The 25822-nt window shown below is 42.9% G+C and overlaps 1 protein-coding gene across 2 annotated transcripts; it reads right to left on the bottom strand.

The window, feature by feature from the left end:
• Positions 1–776: 776 nt before the first annotated feature.
• On the bottom strand, positions 777–24719 carry LOC110504076 (retinal guanylyl cyclase 2-like). 2 transcript variants are annotated; one of them, XM_090218798.1, is made up of 19 exons: positions 24095–24719; positions 23075–23894; positions 22038–22339; positions 21387–21741; positions 21051–21135; positions 20814–20910; positions 20593–20727; positions 20386–20466; positions 19920–20096; positions 19589–19745; positions 18873–19022; positions 18391–18539; positions 13074–13237; positions 12675–12867; positions 12308–12482; positions 3667–3765; positions 2957–3051; positions 2774–2859; positions 956–1790 (listed from the first exon to the last, which is right to left on the bottom strand). In XM_090218798.1, the coding sequence occupies exons 2-19, from the start codon at positions 23820–23822 to the stop codon at positions 1706–1708; spliced, it is 3333 nt and encodes a 1110-aa protein (XP_090074924.1). In that variant the 5' UTR covers positions 23823–23894; positions 24095–24719; the 3' UTR covers positions 956–1705. The 2 variants fall into 2 exon arrangements, with proteins under 2 accessions (XP_090074923.1, XP_090074924.1); XM_090218797.1 differs by lacking the exons at positions 23075–23894; positions 24095–24719 and adding an exon at positions 2441–2536 and having other exon boundaries at positions 777–1790; positions 22038–22335.
• Between the last annotated feature and the right edge of the window lie 1103 nt (positions 24720–25822).

Below are 25822 nucleotides of genomic sequence, written 5' to 3'. Positions count from 1 at the left end.
AAGATCTCGTACAACGCTGTGAACTACTCCCTTCACAGAACAGCGCAAACTGTCTCTAACGGGTATTGAAAGAGGAGTGGGAGGCACCAGTGCACAACTGGGCAAGAGTACAAGTACATTAGAGTGTCTAATTTGAGAAACTGACACCTCACAAGTCCTCAACTGGCAGCTTCATTAAATAGCACCCGCAAAACACCAGTCCCAACGTCAACAGAGAAGAGGCGACTGGGGGATGCTGGCCTTCTAGGCAGAGTTCCTCTGTCCAGTGTCTGCATTCTTTTGCCCATCTTAATCTTTTCTTTTTATTGGCCAGTCTGAGATATGGCTAGAAGGCCAGCACCACCTCTTCACTGTTGACGTTGAGACTGGTGTTTCGTTTCTTGCCAATTTCTCGCATGGAATAGCCTTCATTTCTCAGAATAAGAATAGACTGACGAGTCTCAGAAGAAAGGTCTTTTTTCTGGCCATTTTGAGGCTGTAATCGAACCCACAAATGCTGATGCTCCAGATACTCAACTAGTCTAAAGAAGGCCAGTTTTATTGCTTCTTTAAACATCACAACAGTTTTCAGCTGTGCTAAAATATTTTTTTTCAAGTGATCAATTAGCCTTTTAAAAGGATAAACTTGGATTAGCTAACACAACGTGCCATTGGAACACAGGAGTGATTTTTGCTGATAATGGGCCTCTGTACGCCTATGTAGATATTCTATAAAAAATCTGCCGTTTCCAGCTAAAATAGTCATTTACAACATTAACAATGTCTACACTGTATTTCTGATCAATTTGATATTATTTTAATGGACAATAAATTGGATTTTCTTTCAAAAACAAGGACATTTCGAAGTGACCCCAAACTTTTTAACGGTAGAGTATATTTCCTCTCACAACTTTGGAATGCTAACCTTACATTCTTACAAAGGTTTTTGGCCATAACTTAAAAATGGAATTTCATATTTTCCCATAACTAACTAAAATGAACTCTCTTCAGATAAGTGCTCCTTTCAAAATGTTTAGAAGAGTGATGAAACAATAACAAAAATAGAAAATAATTTCCATTATGCATGTGATTAAAAGCTACAGTACAGTATGGGAGTGGAGAGATTACAGTAGATCATTCTGTTGAGGTCTGGGACTTCAACTCCACTTGGCCATGTCCAGATGGGTTACAGTTTATGTCAAACTGATGTCAAAAGTTGAAATGTTTTGCATTTTAGCTAACTTTACCCCTAACCCTTTTCCTAACCTTAATTAAACTTAATTCTCATAAGTTACTACATTCATTCTCCTAACTTGCTGCGTAAATTCTCCTAACCCGCTACGATAAGTTTGTTTTGACATAAACTGTATCCCATCTAGACAAAAATACTCCACTGACACGAAGCCACTTAGTGGCCAATGGGAGTCCAGAGAAATAAGTGCATAGTTCATTAAGAAGACATGCACTATCCCTGTCGCAGGACAGTAATTCAACAACCTTCATTTCATTAGTGTTCTCCCTTTCTGCTGTGCTGGCCACAAGCAGATTACACAGACAGCAGCCAGGCAAATCCTATTAAAGGAGACCATGTAAGCCGCAGTGAGTAGGCCGGTCCATGCCCTCTGTCCACCAGTCCTTCATCATCCTTTTCTCTTCCTCTCTCTGTCTTCGGATGTGACCTCCTCCTCTCCCCATTTTTGTCTCTCTCTATCTCTGTCTCATCTGCTCAGATTTTAGGCTTGTCCACCTCCCGGTTGGCCTTGCGAAATATCGTCTTGATCTCATCTGTCACCATCTCTTGCCAGTTGTCCCTGAGAATGGAAGATCCAAAAACATTTAAACTCGTACTACTCGTACGTACTTCCACTTCAAACAATAGAAGGACTATCAGATTATTGCAAACATGGCAATTGGAGAAACAAGACGAGACAAGATGACATGGCAGAAGAAGCAGAATGTTAATTGTCTTCGAGGATAGGAGGCTGGTGATGGGAGGACGGCTCATATTAATGGCTGGAATGGAGTGAATTACGTGGTATCACACACATGGAAACCATGTATTTGATGTGCACCATTCCAATTATTCCGTTCCAGCCATTACTACGAGCCCATCCTCCCCACCTGTGTCTTAGAAGTGCTGCCTCAAATAAGAAGGTGAAAAGAACGGAAGGACGGTAATGACGGTGAACCACTCGATTAACCAAAATGAATAGAGCTTTTCTGGGATGGTCAAGGTCTGCTCTGCTTTTAACGGTATTGAAGGTGATAAGATTAGAAGATTAGAGAAGAGATCAGATCAAGAGACTATGGATGAACAGTATAGGGGGTGGGGGTAGTAGAGGGGGCTCAACAAAACCACACAGATTGTGAAAGCCACAAACCACATGCAACAGAAGACACCACACAACAACTAGATTTTCACCATGACACAACAGAGCACGGCATGCAAATTGCTAGCTACCTCCTCGATTTTGACTCAGAGAATCAAGCTTTTTCTTTGCTTTTTTTTCTCTTGTACGCTGCTATATCCTCTGGGTTCAGTCCATGATTGTCATCCCTAAAGTAGACAACACATGTACTGTAACACCACCATAACAGCCTCAATCACATCCTGGTACTCATTGGGACTCCATTTTGCTCATGCAGTGAATGATGAGAAAATTAGTGAAATTATTACACATAAACTGCTGTATAATCAATTAACAAATATTCACTGAATGAAATGTAGACATGTTAAGATTAACTTAGTTCTCGGCAGGGTCTCAACATAAGGTACGGTATTGTGAGGTCTTACCCTGGTTTAATCTCTGGAGGCTTCGGTAAAGGCTTTGTGAAGTTTTCTTTCCCAACCAGCCAGTATGTCTCTTCAATGCCTTTACCCTGTAGGAACACATCATTATTCATCATTTATTTATAAACAGTTGAAAGAAATCCTACAGGTGAACACATAGGATAATGTATTGTGAGGTGTTTATACCTTCAGCTCTGTCATGCCCCTGATGTCTATCTTGTAGCCCTCGTTGAGGGAGCGCAGGATCTTCACAGTGCTCATGTTTACATGAATTCTATAAGCTGAAAGGAAATAACACTGTCACGACAAACCATACCAGCAAAATAATGCAGACATCCTGAGCAGAAATACACTGAGTGTACAAAACATTAACAATACCTGCTCTTTCTATGACATAGACTGACCAGGTGAATCCAGGTGAAAGATATGACCCCTTATTGATGTCACTTGTTAAATCCACTTCAATCATTGTAGATGAAGGGGGAGGAGACAGATTAAAAATGATTTTTAAGCTTTGAGACAATTGAGACATGGATTGTGTATGTGTGCCATTCAGAGGCTGAATGGGCAAGACAAAATACTTCAGTGCTTTTGAACGGGGTATGGTAGAAGGTGCCAGCCCAGGCGAACCGGTTTGTGTCAAGAACTGCAACGCTGCTGGGTTTTCCACACTCAACAGTTTCCTGTGTGTATCAAGAATGTTCCACCCAAAGGACATCCAGCCAACTTGACGCAACTGTGGGAAGCAATGGAGTCGACATGGGACAGCATCCCTGTGGAAAGCTTTCCACACCTTGTGGAGTCCATGCCCTGACGAATTGAGGCTGTTCCAACTCAATATTAGGAAGGTGTTCTTAATGTTTTGTAAATCAACACCAAGAACCTCTGATACTCACGCAGCCCAGTGGATTCCATACGCGAGGCGGTGTTGACTGTGTCTCCGAAAAGGCAGTACCGAGGCATGGTCAGACCCACCACCCCAGCAACACATGACCCTGTACACACACAACACATGAGCATCACATCTCAGACATCACATTGAGAAACCAAACCCTGGCCTGCTACTGTTTCAGCCGCCCTCGTTATGAATGATGGATTCCTACATACAGACAGTTAGAAAAGGAAATAGAATCAAAGTAATTGATTGTGATATGAAGAGCTTATTTCCAAAACACTATATCCACAAATTGTTCACATTGGTGCTTATGGTTAGCTTCATATTCGTGTTAAACATTACTTTTCCAATTCATCGATTTTAAGTGTGTATTAAAATGTAGTTATTTTTTGCAAAACCCTATACAGCATTGTTTAGCTAGAATGGAATGTTCGCACACTGTATATTTGACTGCGATATGTGGTTGTCTCAACTAGCTACCTTAAGATGAATGCACTCACGGTAAGTTGCTCTGGTTAAGAGCCTCCGCTAAATGACAAAAATGTCAAATGTTAATGTTTATGTCTTATATAACTGTATTGATAAAACATTTTTAAATGTAACTTCTTATGGCTGGGGGTCAGTATTGAGTAGCTTGGATGAATAAGTTGCCCAAAGTAAACGGCCTGCTCCTCAGTCTCAGTTGCTAATATATGCATAGTATTATTAGTATCGGATAGAAAACACTCTAAAGTTTCTAAAACTGTTTGAATGATGTCTTTGAGTATAACATAACTCATATGGCAGGCAAAATCCTGAGGAGAAATCAAAACAGGAAGTGAGAAATCTGAGCTTTGTATGTATTCACCAGAGTCCCCAATGAAATCCCCTTGAGATATTAATCACATTGCACTGCCTAGGGGTTCCACTAGATGTCAACCATCAATAGAAATTTGAATGAGACTTCTACGGTGTTGTGGGAGTGAATGAGAGCAGAATCTATCAGATGTCTGGCAGTCAGCCATTTTCTGATCACGCGCATTCCTCATGGTATTCACTTGCGTTCCATTGCTCATGAAGACACGAAGGAATACTCCGGTTGGAACTTTATTGAAGCTATATGTTAAAAACATCCTAATGATTGATTCTGTACTTAGTTTGAAATGTTTCTTCGACCTGTAATATAACGTTTTGAAGTTTTTGTCCGATCTAACGCTAACCAGAATGAGCGTTTGGATATGTATGCCAAACGCGCTAACAAAAGAAGGTATTTGGTCATAAATAACGGACATTATCGAACAAAACAAACATTTATTGTGGACCTGGGATTCCTGGAGTGCTTTCTGATGTAGATCATCATCAAAGGTAAGGGAATATTTATCATGTAATTTCTTGTTTATGTTGTCGCCATCGTTGCGGCTATTGTGACTTTTACTTCGGAGCGTCGTCTCAGATTATTGCATGGGTTTCTTTTTCCGTAAAGTTTAAAATAAATCTGACAGCGGTTGCATTAAGGAGAGGTATATCTATAATTCCATGTGTATAACTTGTATTATCATCTACATTTATGATGAGTATTTCTGTTGAATGATGTGACTATGCAAAATCACTGGATGTTTTTGGAACTAGTGAATGTAACGCGCCAATGTAAACTCATATTTTGATAAATATGAACTTCATCAAACAAAACATACATGTAATGTGTAACATAAAGTCCTATGAGTGTCATCTGATGAAGATGATCAAAGGTTAGTGATTCATTTTATCTCTATTTCTGCTTTTTGTGGCTATGTGGTGACCTAACATAATCGTTTGTGGTGCTTTTGCTATAAAGCACATTTGAAATCGGACACTGTGATAGGATTAACAACAAGATTAGCTTTAAAATGGTATGAGATACATGTATGTTTGAGGAATTTTAATTATGAGATTTTTGATGTTTTGAAATTGGCGCTCTGCACTTTCACTGGCTGTTGTCATATCGCTCCCGTTAACGGGATTGCAGCCATAAGACGTTTTTACATATATCACAAATGTACCATTTGTACAGTTCTTTATTAAAAATGTAGTTATTCGTTACATTTGAATGTGTAAAACCTAGCAATACTACTTATTTCTTGAAGAGTAAGGTGAATATATCGTGTTTTGAGAAAACAACTGATTATTTGTCTCTCTAAAATGAAACGATCAAGTGATATTGATATGACAACAGCCAGTGAAAGTGCAGGGCGCCAAATTCAAACAACAACAAATTAAAATTCCTCAAACATACAAGTATTTTACACCACTTTAAAGATAAACTTGTTGTTAATCCCACCACAGTGTCCGATTTCAAAAAGGCTTTACGACGAAAGCACACCAAACGATTATGTTAGGTCAATACCTAGTTACAGAAAAACACAGCCATTTAGGTCAGTACCTAGTCACAAAAACCAGAAATAGAGATAAAATGAATCACTAACCTTTGATGATATTCATCAGATGACACTCATAGGACTTCATGTTACACAATACATGTATGTTTTGTTTGATAAAGTTCATATTTATATCCAAAAATCTCAGTTTACATTGGCGCGTTATGTTCAGTAATGTTTTGCTTCCAAAACATCCGGTGATTTTGCAGAGAGCCACATCAATTTACATAAATACTCATAATAAACATTGCTAAAAGATAGAAGTGTTATGCATGGAACTTTAGATAGACTCACTTACCTACGATGATCTTCATCAGAATGCACTCCCAGGAAACCCAGTTCCAAAATAACTGTTTGTTTTGTTCGATAAAGTCCATAATTTATGTCAAAATACCTCCTTTTTGTTCACGCGTTTTGTCATGTATTGTCATGTTGTGTCTTTCTGTCCTTTCCTTTCACCCTGTCTCCCTCTGCTGGTCGTATTAGGTTACCTTTTCTCCCCCGCTTTCCCCCAGCTGTTCCTTGTCTCCTCCTGACTACCTCGTCACCCCGTTTCCCACCTGTTCCCTTTTTCCCTCTGATTAGTCCCCTATATCTCTCTCTGTTTTTGTTCCTGTCCTTGTCGGATTCTTGTTTGTTGTGTTTCATGCCTGAGCCAGACTATCGTCATGTTTGCTGTAACCTTGTCCTGTCCTGTCGGAATCTGCCGGTCTATCTGAGCCTACCTATGTTTGGTTATTAAAGAAGCTCTGTTTAAGTTAGTTCGCTTTTGGGTCCTCATTCACGCACCGTAACAGAAGAATCCGACCAAGAATGGACCCAGCGACTTCGGATCCTCTCCACTCAGCCGTCGAGATCCAGGGAGCGATGCTAGGCAGACACGAGCAGGAATTGTCTGCTGCTCGACATGCCGTTGAGACCCTGGCCACCCAAGTCTCCAACCTCACAGAACAGGTTCACCATCTCCGCCTCGATCCACCGGCCACTTCCAGGGCTTTCGAATCTCCGGAGCCCAGAATCAATAACCCGCCGTGTTACTCTGGGGAGCCCACTGAATGCCGCTCGTTCCTCACCCAGTGTGATATTGTGTTTTCTCTCCAGCCCAACACTTACGCCAGGAGCACTGCTCGTGTCGCCTACGTCATATCTCTCCTTACTGGACGGGCTCGTGAGTGGGGCACGGCAATCTGGGAGGCAAGGGCTGAGTGTACTAACCAGTATCAGGACTTTAAGGAGGAGATGATACGGGTTTTTGATCGATCTGTTTTTGGGGAGGAGGCTTCCAGGGCCCTGGCTTCCCTATGTCAAGGCAATCGATCCATAACAGACTACTCTATTGAGTTTCGCACTCTTGCTGCCTCCAGTGGCTGGAACGAGCCGGCTTTGCTCGCTCGTCTTCTGGAGGGTCTCCGCGCAGAGGTAAAGGATGAGATTCTCTCCCGGGAGGTTCCTTCCAGCGTGGATTCCTTGATTGAACTCGCTATTCGCATTGAGCGACGGGTTGATCTTCGTCACCGAGCTCGTGGAAAGGAGCTTGCGTTCTCCGTTGCCCCCCTCTCCTCATCACTACCATCTTCCTCTGCCGGCTCGGGAGCTGAGCCTATGCAGCTGGGAGGTATCCGCATCTCGACTAAGGAGAGGGAACGGAGAATCACCAACCGCCTCTGTCTCTATTGCGGTTCTGCTGGTCATTTTGTCACTTCATGTCCAGTAAAAGCCAGAGCTCATCAGTAAGCGGAGGGCTACTGGTGAGCGCTACTACTCCTGTCTCTCCTTCAAGATCCTGCACTACCTTGTCGGTCCATCTACGCTGGACCGGTTCGTCAGCTTCCTGCAGTGCCTTAATAGACTCTGGGGCGGAGGGCTGTTTTATGGACGAGACCTGGGCTCGGGAACATGACATTCCTCTCAGACAGTTAAGGGAGTCCACGGCCTTGTTCGCCCTGGATGGTAGTCCTCTCCCCAGGATTCAGCGTGAGACGCTACCTTTAACCCTCACTGTTTCTGGTAATCATAGCGAAACCATTTCTTTTTTGATTTTTCGTTCACCTTTTACACCTGTTGTTTTGGGCCATCCCTGGCTAGTTTGTCATAATCCTTCCATTAATTGGTCTAGTAATTCTATCCTCTCCTGGAACGTCTCTTGTCATGTGAAATGTTTAATGTCTGCTATCCCTCCTGTTTCCTCTGTCTCTTCTTCACAGGAGGAGCCTGGTGATTTGACAGGGGTGCCGGAGGAATATCACGATCTGCGCACGGTGTTCAGTCGGTCCAGGGCCACCTCTCTTCCTCCACACCGGTCGTATGATTGTAGTATTGATCTCCTTCCGGGAACCACTCCCCCCCGGGGTAGACTATACTCTCTGTCGGCTCCCGAACGTAAGGCTCTCGAGGATTATTTGTCTGTAGCTCTTGACGCCGGTACCATAGTCCCCTCCTCCTCTCCCGCCGGAGCGGGGTTTTTTTTTGTCAAGAAGAAGGACGGGTCTCTGCGCCCCTGCATAGATTATCGAGGGCTGAATGACATAACAGTTAAGAATCGTTATCCACTTCCTCTTATGTCTTCAGCCTTCGAGATCCTGCAGGGAGCCAGGTTTTTCACTAAGTTGGACCTTCGTAACGCTTACCATCTCGTGCGCATCAGGGAGGGGGACGAGTGGAAGACGGTGTTTAACACTCCGTTAGGGCACTTTGAATACCGGGTTCTTCCTTTCGGCCTCGCTAACGCTCCAGCTGTCTTTCAGGCATTAGTCAATGATGTCCTGAGAGACATGCTGAACATCTTTGTTTTCGTTTACCTTGACGATATCCTGATTTTTTCACCGTCACTCCAGATTCATCTTCAGCACGTTCGACGTGTCCTCCAGCGCCTTTTAGAGAATTGTCTTTTTGTGAAGGCTGAGAAGTGCACTTTTCATGCCTCCTCCGTCACATTTCTCGGTTCTGTTATTTCCGCTGAAGGCATTAAGATGGATCCCGCTAAGGTCCAAGCTGTCATTGATTGGCCCGCCCCTAAGTCACGCGTCGAGTTGCAGCGCTTTCTCGGCTTCGCGAACTTCTATCGTCGTTTCATCCGTAATTTCGGTCAGGTGGCAGCTCCTCTCACAGCCCTTACTTCTGTCAAGACGTGCTTTAAGTGGTCCGTTTCCGCCCAGGGAGCTTTTGATCTCCTCAAGAATCGTTTTACATCCGCTCCTATCCTTGTTACACCTGACGTCTCTAGACAGTTCGTTGTCGAGGTTGACGCGTCAGAGGTGGGCGTGGGAGCCATTCTTTCTCAGCGCTCCCTCTCTGACGACAAGGTCCACCCATGCGCGTATTTTTCTCATCGCCTGTCCCCGTCGGAACGTAACTATGATGTGGGAAACCGCGAACTGCTCGCCATCCGGTTAGCCCTAGGCGAATGGCGACAGTGGTTGGAGGGGGCAACCGTTCCTTTTGTCGTTTGGACTGACCATAGGAACCTTGAGTACATCCGTTCTGCCAAACGACTTAATGCGCGTCAGGCGCGTTGGGCGCTGTTTTTCGCTCGTTTCGAGTTCGTGATTTCTTATCGTCCGGGCTCTAAGAACACCAAGCCTGATGCTTTATCTCGTCTCTTCAGTTCTTCAGTAGCCTCCACTGACCCCGAGGGGATTCTCCCTGAGGGGCGTGTTGTCGGGTTGACTGTCTGGGGAATTGAGAGGCAGGTAAAGCAAGCGCTCACTCACACTCCGTCGCCGCGCGCTTGTCCTAGGAACCTTCTTTTCGTTCCCGTTCCTACTCGTCTGGCCGTTCTTCAGTGGGCTCACTCTGCCAAGTTAGCCGGCCACCCTGGCGTTCGGGGTACGCTTGCTTCCATTCGCCAGCGTTTTTGGTGGCCCACCCGGGAGCATGACACGCGTCGTTTCGTGGCTGCTTGTTCGGTCTGCGCGCAGACTAAGTCCGGTAACTCCCCTCCTGCCGGCCGTCTCAGGCCGCTTCCCATTCCCTCTCGACCGTGGTCTCACATCGCCTTAGATTTTGTCACCGGACTGCCTTCGTCAGCGGGGAAGACTGTTATTCTTACGGTTGTCGATAGGTTCTCTAAGGCGGCTCATTTCATTCCCCTTGCTAAGCTTCCTTCTGCTAAAGAGACGGCACAAATCATCATCGAGAATGTTTTCAGAATTCATGGCCTTCCGTCAGACGTCGTTTCGGACAGAGGTCCGCAATTCACGTCTCAATTTTGGAGGGAGTTTTGCCGTTTGATTGGGGCTTCCGTCAGTCTCTCTTCCGGCTTTCACCCCCAGTCTAACGGTCAAGCAGAACGGGCCAATCAGACTATTGGTCGCATCTTACGCAGTCTTTCTTTTCGCAACCCTGCGTCTTGGTCAGAGCAGCTCCCCTGGGCAGAATACGCCCACAACTCGCTTCCTTCGTCTGCGACCGGGCTATCTCCTTTTCAGAGTAGCCTCGGGTACCAGCCTCCGCTGTTCTCATCTCAGTTCGCCGAGTCCAGCGTCCCCTCCGCTCAGGCTTTTGTCCAACGTTGCGAGCGCACCTGGAAGAGGGTCAGGTCTGCACTTTGCCGTTATAGGACGCAGACTGTGAGGGCTGCTAATAAGCGTAGAACTAAGAGTCCTAGATATTGTCGCGGTCAGAGAGTTTGGCTCTCCACTCAGAACCTTCCCCTTAAGACGGCTTCTCGCAAGTTGACCCCGCGGTTCATTGGTCCGTTCCGTATTTCTCGGGTCATTAATCCTGTCGCAGTTTGACTTCTTCTTCCGCGATACCTTCGTCGCGTCCACCCGGTCTTCCATGTCTCCTGTATTAAGCCCGTTCTTCGCGCCCCCGCTCGTCTCCCCCCCCCCCCCCCCATCCTTGTCGAGGGCGCACCCATCTACAGGGTCCGCAGGATTTTGGACATGCGTCCTCGGGGCCGTGGTCACCAGTACCTCGTTGATTGGGAGGGGTACGGTCCTGAGGAGAGGAGTTGGGTTCCCTCTCGGGACGTGCTGGACCGTGCGCTGATCGAGGATTTCCTCCGTTGCCGCCAGGTTTCCTCCTCGAGTGCGCCAGGAGGCGCTCGGTGAGTGGGGGGGTACTGTCATGTATTGTCATGTTGTGTCTTTCTGTCCTTTCCTTTCACCCTGTCTCCCTCTGCTGGTCGTATTAGGTTACCTTTTCTCCCCCGCTTTCCCCCAGCTGTTCCTTGTCTCCTCCTGACTACCTCGTCACCCCGTTTCCCACCTGTTCCCTTTTTCCCTCTGATTAGTCCCCTATATCTCTCTCTGTTTTTGTTCCTGTCCTTGTCGGATTCTTGTTTGTTGTGTTTCATGCCTGAGCCAGACTATCGTCATGTTTGCTGTAACCTTGTCCTGTCCTGTCGGAATCTGCCGGTCTATCTGAGCCTACCTATGTTTGGTTATTAAAGAAGCTCTGTTTAAGTTAGTTCGCTTTTGGGTCCTCATTCACGCACCGTAACACGTTTAGTTCACAAATCCAAATTCACGACACGCAGGCCAGACAAAAAGTCAAAATGTTCCCTTACAGTTCGCAGAAACATGTCAAACGATGTATAGAATCAATCTTTAGGATGTTTTTAACATAAATCTTCAATAATGTTTCAACTGGAGAATTCCTTTGTCTTTAGAAATGCAATGGAACGCAGCTACCTCTCACGGGCAGCGCCTGACTGAGCTCATGACATTCTGCCAGACCTCTTACTCAATCAGCTCTTATTCTCTCCTCCTTCACAGTAGAAGCCTCAAATAAGGTTCTAAAGATTTTTGACATCTAGTGGAAGCCTTAGGAAGTGCAATTGGACCAAATGTACACTGTATCTTGGATAGGCAAAAAGTTGAAAAACTACAAACCTCAGATTTCCCACTTCCTGGTGGATTTCTTTCTCAGGTTTTTGCCTGCCATATGAGTTCTGTTATACTCACAGACATCATTCAAACAGTTGCAGAAACTTCAGAGTGTTTTCTATCCAAATCTAATAATATGCATATCTTAGCTTCTGGGCCTGAGTAGCAGGCAGTTTACTCTGGGCACCTTATTCATCCAAGCTACTCAATACTGCCCCCCCAGCCATAAGAAGTTTAAACAATATAAGCTAATTTACCAACATTTCAGAAAATGGATATATGGTGTTTTGGAAAGAAACTCTTCATATTTATAAACACCTTACTTTGGCATACCATTGAGCAAGATTGATCATCTAGCTAATCAGCCTAACTTCAGAGTGTGTCTGCCAGGCAGGGACAACCCAATGCCCTCTCTCACCTGAGTGTATCCCTATTCGTATCCTGACGGGAATGCCGGGCATGTGGCGCATCTGGAAGGTGCCCACAGAGCTCAGGATGTTCAGGGACATGTTGGCTATTTCCGCTGCGTGTTTGTTGCCATTTCTCTTGGGTAGACCTGATGCCACCATGTAGGCATCACCAATGGTCTCCACCTATACAATGCAAACAAGCAGGCATACAGTGAAACATTGGCACGTTGATACTAAAAAAAATCATCACGTCACTTGATCTGTGCTGTTGTGAAGCTCCCCTGGCACAACACCCCAACCCGTTTCCAGCAACTATGATGCCTCGGCTCAGCTCATTTTGGTTCAACACAGTAGTGTGAAAATAGTATAACTGACCTTGTATACGTCGTGGTTGCTGAGCACAGCGTCGAACAGCGTGTACAGGTCATTGAGCAGGTCCACCACCTCGATGGGATCACTGAGGGAAGAGATGGTGGTGAAGCCTACTATGTCACTGAAGTAGATGGTAACCTGGTCAAAGTACTCTGGCTCCACCGTCGCACCCGTCTTCAGAGCCTCTGCCACAGAACTGTAATGTGACAGGGGACATTTTGTGTTAGTGGTAACGTGTTAGTGGTAATGTGACATAGAGCAACAAACAATCATTCGAAGTTGAAAGTAAAGTACCACATCATGTAATAAAAGGATAATACCCGTGGCATCAAACAAGAAACAAGATGCCCATTGTCTTATTTAGTTGTCTCTGTGAGTGTTATAACATGATGCTTGACTCACGGAGGTAGCATCTCAGAGAGCAGTTTCTCTGTCCTCTGTTTCTCCACTTCCAGCTCCTCTGTCCTCTCTCTGATCAGGTCCTCCAGGTTAGACGAGTACTGCTCCAGCATCCGCAACATGGAGTCAATTATGTTGGTCTTCTTGCCCTTGTTGATCAGCTTGAACTGTGACATACACCATCAACATCGGTTCACTACATTATGTAATATCAGGTATGACTTATGATCTCTGTAAAAATCCATAAAGCTGAGACAAGACTTTGTCCGTGTCTGAAAACCTGAATACTAGCGTTCTAAATAGTATGCATTTTAGGTACATTACCTGTCAAAAGGTTGGACTCACCTACACCTTCAAGGGTTTTTCTTTATTTTCTACTATTTTCTACATTGTAGAATAATAGTGAAGACATCAAAACTATGACATAACACATATGGAATCATGTAGTAACCAAAAAAGTGTTTAAAAAAAATCTAAATATATTTTATATTTGAGATTCTTCAAAGTAAGCACATTTGGCCATGATGACAGCTTTGCACACGCTTGGCATTCTCTCAACCAGCTTCACCTGGAATGCATTTCAATTAACAAGGGTGCCTTGTTAAAAGTTAATTTGTGGAATTTCCTTCCTTCTTCTTGAGCCAATCAGTTGTGTTGTGACAAGGTAGGGGTGGAAAATAGAAGATAGCCCTATTTGGTAAAAAACCAAGACCATATTATGGCAAGAACAGCTCAAATAAGCAAAGAGAAACGACCGTCCATCATTACTTTAAGACATGAAGGCCAGGCAATACAGAACATTTCTAGAACTTTGAAAGTTTCTTCAAGTGCAGTCACAAAAACCATCAAGTGCTATGATGAAACTTGCGCTCATGAGGATAAGTTCATTCGAGTTAACTGCATCTCAGATTGCAGCGCAAATAAATGCTTCACAGAATTCAAGTAACAGACACATCTCAACATCAACTGTTCAGAGGAGACTGCGTGAATCAGGCCATCATGGTCAAATTGCTGGAAAACACTACTAAAAAACACTACTAAAGGACACCAATAATAATAAGAGAATTGCTTTGGCCAAAAAACACGAGCAATGGACATTAGACCGTTGGAAATCTGTCCTTTGGTCTGATGAGTCCAAATTTGAGATTTTTGGTTCCAACTGCAGTGTCTTCGTGAGACTCAAAGTAGGTGAAAGGATGATCACCACATGTGTAGTTCCCACTGTGAAGCATGGAGTAGGAGGTGTGATGGTGTGGGGTTTCTTTGCTGGTGACAATGTCAGTGATTTATATGATTTATATGATATGGAATTTTTCAGGGAAGTTAGGAACCAATATACACAGCCAGTTAGGAAAGCTAAGGCTAGCTTTTTAAAACAGAAATTTGCATCCTGTAGCACACACTCAAAAAAGTTATGGGACACTGTAAAGTCTATGGAGAACAAAAGCACCTCCTCCCAGTTGCCCACTGCACTGAGGCTAGGAAACATTGTCACCACCGATAAATCCACTATAATTGAGAATTTCAATAAGCATTTTTCTACGGCTGGCCATGCTTTCTACCTGGCTACCCCTACCCCGGTCAACTGCCCTGCACGCCCTACAGCAACTCGCCCAAGCCTCCCCCATTTATCCTTCACCCAAATCCAGATAGCTGACGTTCTGAAAGAGCGGCAAAATCTGGACCCCTACAAATCATTCGGGCTAGACAATCTGGACCCTCTCTTTCTAAAATGATCTGCCAAAATTGTTGCAACCCCTATTACTAGCCTGTTCAACCTCTCTTTCGTATTGTCTGAGATTCCCAAAGATTGGAAAGCTGCCACGATCATCCCCCTCTTCAAATCCCCCTCTTCTAGTGCTGTCAGAACAGCTCACAGATCACTGCACCTGTACATAGCTCATCTGTAAATAGCCCATCCAATCTACCTCATCCCCATACTGTATTTATTTATTTATTTTGCTCCTTTGCACCCCGGTATCTCTACTTGCACATTCATCTTCTGCACATCTATCACTCCAGTGTTTAATTGGTATATTGTAATTACTTCGCCACCATGGCCTATTTATTGCCTTACCTCCCTTATCTTACCTCATTTGCACACACTGTATATAGACTTTTTCTACTGTATTATTGACTGTATGTTTGTTTATTCCATGTGTACTTGTGTTGTTGTATGTGTCGAACTGCTTTGCTTTGTCTTGGCCAAGTCACAGTTGTAAATGAGAACTTGTTCTCAACTAGCCTACCTGGTTAAATAAAGGTGAAATAAATGTATTTAGAATTCAAGGCACACTTAACCAGCATGGCTACCACAGCATTCTGCAGCGATACGCCATCCCATCTGGTTTGTGTAAGGGCAATTTGACCATGAAGGAGAGTGATGGAGTGCTACATCAGATGACCTGGCCTCCACAATTACTCGACCTCAACTCAAATTAGATGGTTTGGGATGAGTTGAACTGCAGAGTGAAGGAAATGCAGCCAAAAAGTGCTCTGCATATGTGGGAACTCCTTAAAACGGTTGGAAAATCATTCCAGGTGAAGCTGGTTGAGAGAATGCCAAGAGTGTGCAAAGCTGTCATCAAGGCAAAGGGGGGCTACTTGTCACGCCCTGACCATAGAGAGCTGTTTATTATCTATGTTGGTTGGGTCGGGGTGTGATTTAGGGTGGGTTATCTAGGGGAATTGCATTTCTATGTTGATCTGATATGGTTCACAATCAGAGGCAGCTGTTTATCGTTGTCTCTGATTGGGGATCATATTTAGGTAGCCATTTCCCCATTGTATTTGTGGGATCTTGACTATGTTTGTGTGTAGTTGCTTTCTGCACTGCATGTAGCGTCACGTTTCATTTATTCGCTTTATTATTTTTGTGCTTTAAATTTCTCTTCTAAATAAAGGATGGAAACATATCACACTGTATCTTGGTCCATTCATTATTACGAGCGTGACATTACTTTGAAGAATCTAAAATATATTTTTGGTTACTACATGATTCCATATGTGTTATTTCATAGTTTTGATGTCTTCATTGTTATTCTACAATGTAGAAAATAGTAAAAATAAAGAAAAACCCTTCAATGAGTAGGTGTGTCCAAACTTTTGACTGGTACTGTATGCAAAAATAGAACGTTTCATAGTGAGTGAAATTTCAAAACTCAAGTATGCTTTAAATTGAGCATTATTTGATGACACATTCTCAGGATGGGTGAGCCGAGTATGTTAGTTGTTGCGTACTGCATTTGTTTTTACTAAACCGTACGTTCTAAATAGTGTGTAATACGATTAGTACACAGTATCTCGTTTTATTAAGTAGTAGGCAAGACTGATTTTGGACCAGGCCCATGAGTGCTGAGAGACCAATTTCTGCTGTCCACAGCCTATAATTACCCAGACATATTCCCTGCATTATCTTGCTATGACACTGACAGCAGGTAAGAATATTTCCCAAGATAAATACACAACGCAGAGGACGAGAGGTCAATAGAGTACAAAAGGTCAAGAGGACTAAAAGTCAATAGAGTACTAACGACTAATGGAAATAGTGTTAGAAATTAATGATCAGGGGTCAGAGACATGGGAGGAATTTCAGTCTGGGACTCATAGCTATATGGCAAGTTCTCATTGGTCCAAATTGATTCCTGAAATAGTATACTTGTTATTTAGCCATTGGCCCAGTTTTATTACAAGGAAATCCAATTGTTCAACCACAGGCTAGGGCTGGGTTCTAAAGTACATCCTGTCCCTTTGTTCTGATGAGACAATCACAGGAGAGAATCACAGGAGAAAATCACTGAAGAGAATCACTGAAGAGAATCACTGAGGACAGGGGAGAATGAACTACAGTTGAAGTCGGAAGATTACATACACTTAGGTTGGAGTCATTAGAACTCGTTTTTCAACCACTCCACAAATGTCTTGTTAACAAACTATAGTTTTGCCAAGTCGGTTAGGACATCTACTTTGTGCATGACAAACCATTTTTCCAACAATTGTTTACAGACAGATTATTTCACTTATAATTCACTGTATCACAATTCCAGTAGGTCAGAATGTTACATACACTAAGTTGACTGTGCCTTTAAACTGCTTGGAAAATTCCAGAAAATGATGTCATGACTTTAGAAGCTTCTGATAGGGTAATTGACATTATTTGAGTCAAATGGTGGATGTATTTCAGGGCCTACCTTCAAACTCAGTGCCTCTTTGCTTGACATCATGGGAAAATGAAAAAAAATCAGCCAAGACCTGAGAAAAAAAATTGTAGACCTCCACAAGTCTGGTTCATCCTTGGGAGCAATTTACAAATGCCTGAAGGTACCACGTTCATCTTTACAAACAATAGTACGCAAGTGTAAACAACATGGGACCACTCAGCCGGGACCACACATACCGCTCAGGAAGGAGACGAGTTCTGTCTCCTAGAGATGAACGTACTTTGGTGAGAAAAGTGCAAATAAATCCCAGAACAACAGCAAAGGACCTTGTGAAGATGCTGGAGGAAACAGGTAGAAAAGTATCTATATCCACTGTAAAACGTGTCCTATATCGACATAACTTGAAAGGCCGCTAAGCAAGGAAGAATCCACTGCTCTAAAACCGCCATTAAAAAAAGCTAGACTACAGTTTGCAACTGCACATGGGGACAAAGATCGTACTTTTTGGAGAAATGTCCTCTGGTCTGATGAAACAAAAAGAGAACTGTTTGGCCATAATGACCATTGTTATGTTAGGAGGAAAAAGGGTTATAGGTGCAAGCCGAAGAACATCATCCCAACCATGAATAAAATGCAAATTAATTACTTAAAAATCCAGAAATTCCCATGTGATTTTCTGGATTTTTGTTTTAGATTCCGTCTCTCACAGTTGAAGTGTACCTATGATAAAAATTACAGACCTCTACATGCTTTGAAAGTAGGAAAACCTCCAAAATCGGCAGTGTATCAAATACTTGTTCTCCCCACTGTTTGTAAACTTCTGACCCACTGGGAATGTGATGAAAGAAATAAAAGCTGAAATAAATCATTCTCTCTACTATTATTCTGACATTTCACTTTCATAAAATAAAGTGGTGATCATAACTGACCTAAAACAGGGAATTTTTACTAGGATTAAATGTCAGGAATTGTGAAAAACTGAATTTAAATGTATTTGGCTAAGTTGTATGTAAACTTTCGACTTCAACTGTACCTCTCAGTATAACATCTCCTCTTTGAATAAACCTATTTTTCTCCCCCTGATTTGATTTGGGGTGTGTTTTATTGAAGAGTAATGTCAACTGCTAATATAACCATGGAGACAGATGAGTGTTGCTGACCCGGTCAAAGATCTCATCGAAGGCTGGTCTCCGGTCAGGCTGTTCACTCCAGCACTGTTTCATCAGCTGAATACACTCCAGAGGAGCCTGATCTGGGGCCACCGTAGGCCTGCACATGGGAGGAGGCTTCTTCACCTTACGGATGATCTCTGATTGGGAGGAAGAGAGAAAGAGAGGTGAGAGGTTATATAGCAACAGCACTAGAGCATAACAACTCATTACACAGCTTATTGGCAGCTGGTACTAGACAGTTTGTCAAAGCAAAGCAGAAATGCTGTACAATATGTAGCTACATTATACACTGTAGATAGGGAAATTATTGTGATTTACAACTCTGACATTACTCGATAGATACCAGTATAACTAATCAATCAATTGATGTTGATCCACAAAATACCAAAAAATTACCTCAAGGTAAAACAAAACATTTCCTCTCAGAGTGGATTGTATGGTTTTGCCTGTTTTTTATCCCCCAGACCTACCCGCAGGAGTCAGACCCAGCATGCAATACGGAAGTCCTCGGACAACCACCTCCTGGAGTATAATGGCAAAACTATACACATCTCCTTTATAGGTGCCCTTCCGAGAGTTCTCCACGTCTCGGAGGAACTCTGGAGCTGTCCAAAACTGATCTGAGATAAAGAAGCACAGAGTCATGATTTTGGCATGGTAGTTAAATGCAGCACATTTAAATGACATAGATGTATGCTCACAAACTAGAAATACAAATGGTTGTGTTTGAAGTCCATCTTTAAAGGTCCAATGCAGCAATTTTAATTTCAATATCAAATCATTTCTGGGTAACAATTAAGTACCTTACAAAAATAGCTTCTTAGTAAAATGACATTTCTCAAGCAAGAATTTTGCTAGGACTGTCTGGGAGTGGTCTGAGAGAGGGGCCTAACTGGAGGATCCTAGTGGGAGGGATGTGTAACCTGAAAACTGTTATTGGCAGAGAGGAGGGAAAACTCTCTTTGTTATGATGTCACCTGGTGGTCCAACACACCACCCATGCAAAACAAGCTGAAATTTAAGGCGGTATTTTCAAATAACTCTTACACTAAAAGGGCATTAACATAATTTTATTATTTATTTCAACCTCATAGTGTGGAAATATATATCACATTTTTGACTGCACTGTCAAAAAAAGAGTGCCATTTCTTTCCCAAAAATGTGCAGATCTAGGCATAGATGTTACCTTCAGGTGGAACTAGATTTTGGGGGGATTTCTGGGATTCCAGCAGCTCGTTAAAGCCATAGTCTGTGATCTTGAGGACAAAGCGACCGTCCACCACACAGTTCCGTGACTTCAGCCGGCCGTGAGGGAACTCTCGATGGTGCAGATACTTCATACCCTGAGAGGCCAATATGATCAACACATGTAAACCATTGGTGTTACTTATGACAAAGTACTAGAAAAACAATTTAAATGAACATGATCAGGTTTTATAAGATATTTTAAAATCTTATTGGGACAAATTAGACTAGCAGAAAAAGTTCTGTAACATGACACGTCAAACATGTCATACCTTGATTAGATCCAGCAACAGAGAAGACTTGAACATCCAGTCCAGCTTCACGTCGTCGTTCCTCAGGAGGTCCTGCAGGCTGCCACGGGAACAATGCTCCGTCACCACAGCAAACATGTCACAGTCTGTGAAGAACCCCAGGAACGGATTGATGTTCTCATTTCGCAGATCCTTCATCTGGACACATTCACACAAAATTAAGACCCTAAAGTTAACAAAAACAACCTCACATCCCAGACAAGATTCTATACATTATATTATTTCTCATGTTTTCTTAATAGTATAATACTAATAATTAAATATATATATATATATATATGAAATAAAATGCAGTATATACATTTATATTAAATGTTTAATTAGCTATACTATTTTAGATATTTATTTCTGCACTGTTGGGTAGAGCTCGCAAGCATTTCACTGACCTTGTGCTTGAAATTGCTGTTGTTGTTATGTTTTATTTTACCTTTGTAAAGATCTTGGTCGTGCTCTGCTTGACCTCCTTGAAATGGCCTTCTTCAAACTTTTTCAGCCACACCCAGTCACCCTGTGAAGCCATGGACAAAAATATGTGGTTTTATCCTGGCTCCATTCTCTACAAGTCACGTTGAAATCTTTTGGGATAGGAATGAAAATTCGACTTGTGGTTCAGCGGTCAACGTCGTCTACTTACCTCATAGACAGCTACATTTGTGGTCTCATGTGTTGCTGTTGTGATGCTGTCCACAGAGTGGTGCGGGTCTCCTGAATGCATACTGTTGTTGTCTATCGCACTTTTAGAGTCACCCAGGTCCTCTAGAGTGATTTTCTATGAGGCATAAAATATATGAATGAACATACAGTACATCAGATAGAGGTAATGTTGTAGAGAATCACATGGGACAATATATTTACTCTCTTGCTAAGCTGAGGGTTGATGAATGTGAGGTCCTCTATAGTCAGTAGGATCCGATTGGGACCCTTCACCAACTGGATCTGCTGGATTCTCCTCCTGCCAGCCAATCAGAGAGCATGTCAGCCAAGATCACAGCACAGCAATACCAACTATCTCTGTCTGGGTTTATAGTCTCTATGTATCTGAACAGCATAAAAATACAGTAAGAAACAGAACAGAACAGTGAGAAGAGTTACCTTACAAACAGACTTAGACCAAGTCCTCCCACGATCATAACAAAGAGGATCACAAACACCACTATGACGAAGGTTATCTCCACACCTGAGACACAGGTAAGAGATGGAGACTAAAGACATAGTTTGGTTGTGTGATGGACGAATGAAAGACACAAACTAACAACTTTATGTTTTACTTTAATTTATTTAGTAAATATTTCCTTAACTCTATTTTTTGAACTGCATTGTTGGTTAAGGGCTTGTAAGTAAGCATTTCACGGTAAGGTCTACCTACACCTGCTGTATTCGGCGCATATGACAAATAAAATACGATTTGATTTTAAACAGATTCTCTACCTCCAGTGCAGATTGTGTTCGGTTCAAACCAACAGCTGGAGTCTGAGGGAGGAGGGGAACCCCCGGGGAAGTTAATGGACTTCCCCGCGAAGCGAACCATGTCAGCGCTCAGGTCCACCATATAGGAGCGGTACAGCTGACCCTCCCATCCGTCGGAGTCCAAGATGACATAGTTAGTCTGGCTCTCCCCTTCAGTGTCTATCTGGATCTTCTGGTTGAAGCCAGAGAACGTCATGTTCCTGGTGAAATAAGCTAGGTTGGTCCCAGAGAGCCACTTGCCAGCTCTTCTGGCATTGTGCATGGCTTTGGCAAGGAGGTAAATACCGTTGTAAATGGTTCCAAACAGGGGGTTGACCTGGAATGCAAGGAGGCCATTGATAAATTGTTTATTTGGCTAAAGTGATTAGCTTTTCCAAAACTGAGAGTGATACATTGACCTAAAACAGATAAAATCATCAAATGACCTGAAGACTATGGTGTTTCTCCATATAACCAATATTCAATAAATGCAATCAATGGCATATTTATAATAATATTGTAATAACAATAACAATCAATTGAATAACAATCAATCAATAACAATCAATTGAAATTCAGATGGAATCCACTCACATCCCAAAAGTGAAAATATCAAAAAAGCACCCTCCTCACCTGCTGTGGGACCAGTGATATGGTGAGTTCCTCAAACCTCTTGGCCATGTTGAACGCCTCATTGAATGACATCAGATCTGAGGACACAGTGATGGTGAGCACGGCGTCGTAGGCCTGCCGCAACTTGGTGTTGTTTTGCAGGAGGAAGTAGGATGTGTTGGCGTAGGGCAGGCTGTAGAGCAGGGTGTCGTAGGGGACAAACACGTATCGGCCCTTCGTCAGACCCATCTCATGGGCCTTCAGCAGGAAGGCTGTCTGCTGCTCCCCACCAATAAGAGCAGAGTGCATGCACATGATGATCACTGGAACACACAGGACAGAGACAGTGAGGGGTCGCCACCTGGAATGACCATGTGCATGAAGGAATTGCATCTCTGTGCATGTTGCTGAATCATCCTACTGTAAAAACAAATTATTCATTCATGATAGCATTGATTCACACTTCAGAGACAACCCCTAATCAAGTTAAAAATAACTTAATCAACACAGGTTGAGGTAACATTCATCATTGGCCAACATGACCCTACCTTAAAGGGTCAATCTGTAGTTGCTGCATAACATTTGGGACTTATAAATGAATCATATGTACCCATTGATTCTAGAACAATATAACTTATGTCTCATTAGCTTATTCCAACTGTCTTATCCCATCAGAACCCGAAATTAAAGCTCATTGTACTCCAATGTTTGTAAACAAAGTAAATGTAAACAAACACTTTATAGTCTCTAACATGGTTAAAACTATGATGTTGATTTCATGGATGGTTAGTAATTGTATCCATAGCTATATCTATGAATTTGAAAGGGGTTAGATTTCTTCTACCCCATCCCTCAGTTTATTACGGAAACCAGGGCAGGGAAATGCTTTGTTATTGTTTCAGTTGAGGATGACCCTTTTAAACTGATCAATCACATAGTTGTGTAGGCCTACTGTCTTGTGAGGCTTGATAGCATAACCTGCACATACTTCAATCGTATCTCTTCAGTAACTAAAACTTCCGCAAAGAGACGGTAAAGAAATTGTTAAAAACACTCGCCTTTGATCTCCCCAGCAGCCTGGATTCTGCTCAATGTACTCTCCATCTCCGTCTCGTTCATTCCCACCGACGCTACTATGCCAACGGGAAGTCCCTGGCTCCGCAGGGAGTTGGCCACTTTACCGGCGGTGTCCATCCAGATATCCTCATTGGAAGACACGATGCCGATGTTGGCCCAACAGAAATGCTTCAACACCGTGAACAACACCCGTGTGGGTGACGGCAGTGTCCGTGCGAAGGTTGGGTAACCCTTGATTCGATCCAACTCATAGTTAATACAAGCCCAGGAAAAGATAGCTTTATCCCAGTTTTTGCTCAAAAGTGAGGCTGCGTCACAGTATCCTGGATTCGTGGGGCCGACGAAACCGTCCACCATTTTCTCGTAGTACACAAATGTGGTCAACGCTTTAGACGTTTCACATGCTTCTTGCAGGATCACGAAGTCCAATTTGCTTCCCAAATCTAAACTGAAATCCTCGTTTATTCTACCCACGGCCAATTTAGCGGCCACCGCAGGTAGGGCCTTGGAGTAGACCGGGTCGCAGTTCCAGGGCCCAAGGACCCCAACTTTGAAGATTAAACACTGGACACAGCATGGAAACGTCAAAACCCCGAGCAGGACCCATAGCAGAAAGTTATAGAATGGCAGCGTTGTAAGGCTTTGTCTGCTCTTGAAGATGGTGGGGCTGTATGGATAGTTGGATAAGTCCCATAGCACACCTCCAACATTTAGAGGAATATGTTGCATTATCCTGCTTGAGTATCCGTATTGGTGAACTGTGATCCTACATCAGAGCATTATAAACCAAACCAAAGACACCTGCAAAAAAAAGTTTAGAGTAGCCTATTTATTTGAACATAATTTCTAATTAGGGTTAGGCTACTTCAAAGTTCATTGAACTGCATAGCGTTAAAACAAAGTAGGCTATGTGGAAGTGAGATCACTGTATTTGATAGCATGTTTTCCCAAAGATACACTCGTGAAATAGCATAACTTGAAGCGTAATAGGTTGCACTTACCATTGCTTTTCTTGGCCTTCTTGAAAGCTGAGAAGCCCGAAGAGAGTTTTTTAACACTCCTGATTTTTTCCCCAGTAATCCTTACCTCACCATTTCAGTATTCTCTATATTTTCACACGTGTAAAATGTCCTACCGTTGCCCAGTTGAAGACACAACACCTCATTATCTTTCTGGTCTGTATGATAGAGTGAGGAAGAGGCAGGAGCTCCCTTCTGTCTGTCAACTTCAGCACCCTAGAGAGCTCCTTACATCCCGCTGTTCGCGCTTCACGAGGCTATCGCGCGCTACACAGGTTCACTCCACACGCAAGTTACATTTTTCTCACCTTATAATATTAGCTCATTAGATTCAAACAGACTAACATTATGCATTATTGTAAGGTATCCTTGGAAAGTCAAGGTTACCTGATGCTCAACAGGTTGCAGAAACTTAGATTACTAAAGCATTCAAATTAAAGCGATATTTTCTTCAATGTCAAACTTATTTATATTGAATTTTTAACGAATATATATTGTACATTATAACAGGCCAAGATCAACCACGCCAATTCAATCAAAGCCCTTTCAAAGTGACCTGTAGGCAAAACGGGTGCTGCACACGGACCTAATCCATATTCGGTAAGGCATACTATAAGAGGATTGTCAATGCACGTTGGAGTCTCTGAAACACATTACCGTCCCACAAAGCCTTGTCAAGATAGTAGGTTATATTCTATAGAATATCACATTTTGATTTACAGAGAGGGCTCTAAAGAAATATAATTAGACATTTTCTATTTGCCACTAATAACAGTGATGAAGATGAAAAACTGAAAGTATTTTTTTCTAGGGTAATTTAACTTATTATTTTCCTTTGCCATGGCGACAGCTTGTTGCATGAACAATATGCATCGAGCAATAATTGGTCTGATGCGTTTATGTGACAATGATAGGCCTCACACTTAAATTGAATTTGCTCTCAGGTGTTGAGGGAATAATTAACGTTAACGAAGGGTTCTCCCTGCTCGTGTATCCCCCGAGCTCCTCAATATTTGCCTGCGTCAGTCATTTCAGCTGTTTTGACGTCGCATTTCAGGAACACAGTACCAATTTAGACAGATTAGGCTAGTGGCAGGGCCTCCCCAAAAAAATTATACCCCTACCCGAGGTCGAACAAAACACAACCATATTTTTTCACATCTCTAATTTGTCCATTTATTAAATGGTTGGTTATGAAAAAATATTTTACTCAAAACGTGCTGGCTGGAGGGGGGATGGGTCACATAAACTCATGTAACCCAATATTGCAAGCGCTGATATTGCTCAAATTTGGAATACAAATAGTCAGTTGTCTGCCTTAGGATTAGGATATCATATGCATCTAGCCAATTGTGTGCCGCCCGTGACAGACTTGAACCCAGAATACCCAGAATATCTAGAGGCACAGCTAGCACTGCGATGTAGTGCCTTAGACCACTGCACCACTCGGGAGGACCCAGACATTACCATTTTCTGAGACAATTTTCACTGTCTCAGCCCACTTGTTTTCCTTAGAGCCAGTTACAATAGCTTCAACACAAAAAAAACTTGTAACTGTATGTATTTTTGTCAGGCAGGACAATACAGCACCGAATGAGAGCAAACTTGACTTGAGAGTTGTCTATTAATCAGCAACAAAGCATTTCATAAACGGGAGACATTGGAGATGTGAAAAAAATATGGTTGTGCTTTGTAGGGGTATCTCAAAAC

Source organism: Oncorhynchus mykiss, chromosome 24 (genome assembly GCF_057628025.1).
Source record: "Oncorhynchus mykiss isolate SJ-2025 chromosome 24, ASM5762802v1, whole genome shotgun sequence".
Classification (NCBI taxonomy): Eukaryota; Metazoa; Chordata; class Actinopteri; order Salmoniformes; family Salmonidae; genus Oncorhynchus; species Oncorhynchus mykiss.
Note: the sequence above shows the minus strand (reverse complement) of the source record. Positions and strands in the feature narration are given on the sequence as shown.

Bases quoted from the DNA above. Each gene is read 5' to 3' on its own strand.
- LOC110504076 (XM_090218798.1), bottom strand. From the start codon at position 23,822: ATGCAACATATTCCTCTAAATGTTGGAGGTGTGCTATGGGACTTATCC. The intron at 21,136-21,386 runs GTAGAGAATCTG...CCTGTGTCTCAG, and splicing joins GAACACAATCTGCACTGGAG to GTGTGGAGATAACCTTCGTC. The intron at 3,052-3,666 runs GTGAGTATCAGA...ATTTCCTTTCAG, and splicing joins TATGGAATCCACTGGGCTGC to CTTATAGAATTCATGTAAAC.